The sequence below is a fragment of the Peromyscus californicus genome, unplaced genomic scaffold (genome assembly GCF_007827085.1).
Source record: "Peromyscus californicus insignis strain IS unplaced genomic scaffold, ASM782708v3 Scaffold_23__1_contigs__length_62951481, whole genome shotgun sequence".
NCBI classification, from domain to species: domain Eukaryota; kingdom Metazoa; phylum Chordata; class Mammalia; order Rodentia; family Cricetidae; genus Peromyscus; species Peromyscus californicus.
In genome coordinates this window covers 13,579,941-13,585,990 of record NW_026294534.1, presented here as the reverse complement: position 1 = coordinate 13,585,990, position 6,050 = coordinate 13,579,941, and the positions used below count along the sequence as shown (strand labels likewise).

The following is a 6,050-nucleotide window of genomic DNA, read 5'->3' as shown; positions in this document are numbered from 1 at the left end:
GAGATGCTCATTTCGGGCTTTTATATTTATTGTGACACATAGGAGATGCTTGTCTTTGGGTTTTTATATTTATTCTGATGCATGAAAGTAACTTGAATTGCAGAATCTCAAAGGATTGTTAAGAAAAAAAATGAAAATCTACCCAATTCAACCATTAACATTAGGAATCATGGCACAAAGGAGTTAGTGGTGATTTAACCAGTTTAATACATTCACTGTGGAGAAAATGGAGAAAATCAATCTGAGGAATCCTGAAGTCATTCTGGAGAACCTCCTCATGATGACCCTCCTCTAGATAGCTTCTGGCTGGGGTTGGTCACCTGAAAGGTCAACTACATGTTTGGAGGGTGAGATGAGCTCCAGGGAGTGGGAGTTAAGTGAAGGACTGAAGTCGGTCAACAAGGATTGAATTAGCCAGGTCTGCATCAGGTCACAGAAGGAAGCAAGGAGTTACCACTTGCTGTGTGCAAACAGGTTAATGGCTTTGCGCATGCGAAGAGAGAGGGGACAGCAACTTGCTCTTGATGCTGATCTAAGGGAATAGGACCGTACAGAATGGTGTACCAAGACCTGGCTGCTGATAGATTCACACATGCTTCCCTTCGGTCTTGCTTTGACCTCCATCCTAACTTCTCTCAGTGAACATCTTTGTCTTCCTTTGCTTCTCAAGACGCTGCTGTGTCCCGCTCAAGGCCTGGGTGTGGTACAGACTGGGTGTTGGCACTTTCCCAATGAGCAACAGAACTGGGAGACTCCAAAATCCATAGTGCACGAGTCATTTAGGGTATGTATGGTTTGAACAAGTCATTTTTGGGGATCCCAGTGCCTTATTGGTGTATCCTCATGTGGTGGAAGAAGCAGAGAGCTTACCCTGAGTCTCCTTCCAGGGCTCCATGATGGGGTCACCTCTCTAAAACCTCCTAACACCATTTGGGAGTGGTGGTTTCCAGCCATGATTTGTGAGGGAAAGCAGTTATTCAGATTATAGAAGAGGGGACAATGATAAATGGGGTCTCTCTCACTCTCATTTGATCTGCTCCTTCCAAGGAGCCTGGACTGCTGGATCATCCAGTACACACGACACCACAAATTGCTTTAAATTTCAGAGGGCCATTCCCACTGGGCTTCATTCCTTCACTTTATTCAGGGGATGAATAACAAAGCTGTAGAACAGCCATGCCACAGAATACTGTTTGGCAACAAAAAGGAATTGTCTGCTGCCACACATGACATGAATGAATCATCAGAGCATTAATTACATGGTGAAAAGGCCAATGCCACAAAGTCACATATTGTATGATTCAAATGCTTATCACTAAAATGACAAGATTTTGGAAGTGGACTTAAGACTTATTGAGTTGGAAACAGCAGCTGACATGAGCAACCAATCACATTACAGAAAATCGCAATGAGCAGAGTGACACCTTCAAGCTCACTGAGACTCAGTATCTCTGTTAGGTGCCGGAGCAGCATGAGAATGTGGTGTCACACGACTATAACCCAACATTTGGGATGTGGACAGGAGGTCTGCAAGCTCCAGGCCAGTCTGGGCTATATAGTGAGACCCTGTGTCAACACAATGAAGAGTTACCAACCTGATGGTATATCCAGGCTTTTCATATTGCAATGCAATGTGGTCATCTACAAAGTTCACTCACAAGAACTGTGCAATTGAGTTACCTCTCAACACACACACACACACACACACACACACACACACACACACACACACACACCTTATAATACTTTTAAGTAAGTTTATAATTTTGTATTAGCCACATTCATAGTTATCCTTTGACAAATATGACACATGGGCCATGGGCTGGACACCCCTGACAATTCAGTCCCAGCAGCTGACTTTGCCTAGAGAAGCTTGCGGTAGCCATTTGAGGCTGAATGATAGCCGTTCAGAAGGCAGACACAGTCATTGTACAAAACTTTCAGACCCATCTTCCTTGACTGCTCTGAGAAGCATCTCAGAGACATAAGTGTAATCTTAACAATGCATGGTTGACCTTCCTATCCAGACAGAGCATACTAACAAAGATCTCAGAGTCCAAGCCAAGAAAGTTAGGGGTCTGCTTGATTGTTTAGGACTAAAGCAATTTAAATCAATTTCCATTCTGTAATTGGGAGTAAAGTAACTTGAAGATAAAAGTTCTGTGACCTTTTCATCATGGTCATTATTAGTATTGTAAAAAAAAACCCCAACTGGTGCTGGCCAAGATTTCTCTGAAATACAATATGAGTCATGAATAAATTACATAAAAGAGTTTTGAAGATAAAAGCTGGAGATGTAGCTCAGTGGTAGAGTGCCTGCTTAGTAAGCCCTGGATTTAATCTCCAGCACCTCCTCCTCCACACACACCACACTGAAGATAAAAACAATAGCACACGAGGTAATGTGCGACATCAAGCCTTAAGCTGTACACTGGTTCCTTCTTTCCATGGCTGCTTTTCTTGAGTGTTGAGGGCAGCAGCCATTGTCTCTCATTGTAGCAACTGGTAGTTGTCAAAGTCACAGACTTTGTGTTGGGTGATGGAATCTAAACAGAAAAAAAAAAAAGGTAGCTTGACGGTTAAGACAGCTGGTTACAACACAAATAATTTTCTTTATGTTTTACAAAATGATAGTTTAAAAATCTTAAATGTTTCAGAATTACTCACAGACCCACTGGATTTTAAAAGTAAAATGAAATAAAGTAAAACAAAATAATTATTTTACAGAGAGAGCTAGGTGGCTGGTCAGCACGGTGTGCTACAGTTGGCCATAATCCCTCTGCCATGGCTGGGATGTGTAATGGTCCACAGGCTGGAGATGAAAGCTCAGTTCCCAACTAGTGGTGCTGGCAACTTTACCAGGTGGAGCCCAGCAGACCAAGTGGGTGTCTGAGGGCGGTCTTCGGTTGGATCTTGCCCTGGTACTTTCTCCTCTCTCCCTGTGCTTCCCAGCTGCCATAGGCTGCTTTGCTCTGCAGGACACACCCCTAGTCATGATGCTTTGCCCACCCACGGCCCCAAAATAGTAGAACCAGCCAACAATGCACTGAGATTGCTGAACTGAGGGCTACAATACATCCTCTCATGGCATTTTCCTCAGGATTTCCGTCATAGGAATCGAAATTTTGACTAATATACTATCATTGTCAATACTGAGAAGCTTACTACTCACAAGTGTCTTCTTATTATAAAAATAAAAAAGGACCACAGCTGACTGTCGGCACTCACTGGCGACAAGCTTAATCACAATGATGACAGCATCTCCCATCACAACTGCACAGTAGTTAGATGATGGTATTTGAAGGGCCCTGAAGAGTGATGCTAACGAAAGATGGATGGACAGCTCTGAAGGCTGTGTGGAACAGGGGAGAAAGGAGTTCCTTCTGGAAATAAAGAAATAAAGAAAGCGGAAGAAATAAAAAAAGCTCATCTTAGTTTGGGCTTAAAGTGTCTGAGAATTTCCCGGTTGCCTTCCTCTATAGATACCTTTCCATACAAAAATGTGAGCTGGAGAGGGATGCCCTGGTGGGCTTCAGAGGGAGGAACAAATTGACTAGCACTTGATGCATATATATGCAATTGTGAACACACGCACATTATTATGTATAGGTAAGACAACTCCTGTCAGTATGGGAACACCATTTAGTTTACTGTACAATGGTGAAATAGCCCTTATGGTTTATACCTTCATCTGTCATGACGCATGCTGCACTATGATTCTGTTGTTGTGTCTTTTGCTTTTTGTCTTTTTTTGTACACACTTTTGCCATGTAAAAGCCGTTGTCTTCTTTATGCGTTTACATTATATTGACGTTTGGTTTTATACCTAGGTTTTGAGCCACAGATGAAGATATGCTCTCAGTACCCAGTCTATAAAGTAATTCAGCCATATTTCCATCTCAGGTTGTAAGAGCTCTTTGGACTCCAGTTTCACACATGTAATCTTACTGGATCACTTATAAGGCCAGAAAAAACAAAAACAATTTGTTAAAAGAATGCCTCTCCCTACTTAATATGAAAATTCAATACAATCAGAAACTTCCAAGTTTTATAAAAAAAGGAAATTAATGTATGGACTCTAACATAGGAATACAGATTTGAAAAGGAGAACCCGGTGATAAAAAGGACTGAATTGTTGTAATTACAGCAGTAAAGTCCAATGCGTTAGCACAGAACAAATAGAACACTGCAGGAAAATGCGCGATGAACCCATAAAAAGGAGGCGAGCGAAAGGGGGCAAAGAGACACATCAGACAGATGACAAACGCTGTTTCCCCAATCCTTCACACAGTGAGGAAACTACAGGCAAAGGACAGCTCTAGACAGTAAGAAAACTATTATTACTCAGCGCTCTGAAATAGGCTTTTATGTAGTCCAGGCTGTACATGAACCCGATACTCCCGCCTCCTTATCTCCACTGTGCCACCAGGACACAGCTGGGAAGTTTAAGCAGGAAAGACGCAGATGTGCTTGAAATTGAGGCAACGGCTCTCCCTCTGTTTCATTCCTACTCTCCTTAGCTCTTTTCTTCTTAAAACAAAAACAAAATCTCTAACCCCCACACCCACCATGCTCTTTAATAGGTCCTGGCACACATCTAGGGCAAGCCACAATTTTCTAGCCACACTTCTGTGTGGTCTTATGGTTACTGTATGGAACCAACATGCTGCCAACATTAATGTTTTATGGCGTGGAGGACAAATATATTTAACTAAAACTTGGTAGCTAGTGGCTGATGACATTGTGCCAGTTCAAGAGCACTGGGGACTAGGCTTTATCGTTGCTTATCAAAGGTCCGGAAGAAAGCTCAGTGGCCACATGCACAAACTCATTCAGTTAGGCATCCCCTCTTCTTGACTGTGGGATGAGCATTACCTAGTCTCTGGGGGTTGTATGTATGGCAAGAACTTCACCCTTCAACAGTAGGGGCTCAGATTGTGGATTCCCCTGTCTTAGTTAGGGTGATGAAACACCGTGACTAAAAGCAACATGGTGAGGAGAGGGTTTATTTGGCTTACATTTCCACATCATTATTCATTATTGAAGGAAGTCAGGACAGGAAACTTGAGCATGACAGGAACCTCCAGGCAGGAGCTGGTGCAGAAGCCATGGAGGGTGCTGCTCACTGGCTTGCTCCTTATTGGCTTGCTCAGCCTGCTTTCTTCTAGAACCCAGGACCAGCAGCCCAGGGATGGCACCACCCACCATGGGCTAGATCCTCCCCCATCAATCACTAAGTAAGAAAATGCCCAACAGACTTGCCTACAGTCTGGTCTTATAGAGGCATTTTGTGAACTGGGGTTTCCTCCTCTTAGATAACTAATTTGAGGCAGGCTGACATAAAAACTAGTCAGCACAATCTTCAAAGCACTCCACTCTCCAGTGGTAAACCTAGTGCTACCCCCTGCATAATTATCACAGGTTGACCTCCGTTCTGTCGAGAGCCAATGGAGCAGGTTTCTCCTACTGTCTGGTCATCCCACAGGCTGAGCCAAACTTGGCTCTTTCAGCATGGCTCCCCCAAACTTGCTTATTCAGACTTTCCTTGTGGCTGTTCTGGACCTCAGAATTCAAGTCTAGGGGTGACTACCATTCTTCATTTCTCCTATATCCTGTCAGCAACAGCCACTGATGTCAATTAGATTTAATGTGATGACAACATGCCTGCATGGGTATCAACCTAGCACCCCTAACCACCCTTGATGATCAGCTGAGCATCTGGGGGCCAGCATCACTTAACATGCATCACAGGCTCCCTCCCCTATGGAGCTCTTTCCCACTTGAATTTCACAACACCCACACCTCTAGGCCTTGAATGGGCAGCTGGTTTCTCGGGCCTCGTTCCCCTCCTTTGGTCTTTTCTTCCTTTCAGTCACCCCAGGCTGACTGCTTCTCCTGACTGAAGCACCTTGCACCCCCAGGCCAGGGCACAAGTCTCTCTAGCCCCTCTTCCTTATTCAGTCCTTGGTTCCAAAGTAGCTCTCGGCAAGGACTTTCCCCGCCCTGCTTCATTCCTGCACCCCATCTTCTGCACAGTATCTACCAGTACT

General features: G+C 44.0%; 1 protein-coding gene across 2 annotated transcripts in view; it reads right to left on the bottom strand.

Annotated features, from left to right (window-relative positions):
* Positions 1 to 1,120: 1,120 nt before the first annotated feature.
* Positions 1,121 to 6,050, bottom strand: part of Mcph1 (microcephalin 1) — a 206,050-nt gene continuing 201,120 nt past the window's right edge. For both annotated transcript variants that reach the window (XM_052751775.1, XM_052751774.1), the window contains exon 14: positions 1,121 to 2,546. In XM_052751775.1, coding sequence (XP_052607735.1) covers positions 2,491 to 2,546 — 56 coding nt within the window. In that variant the 3' untranslated portion in view covers positions 1,121 to 2,490. The remainder of the gene's footprint in view (positions 2,547 to 6,050) is intronic.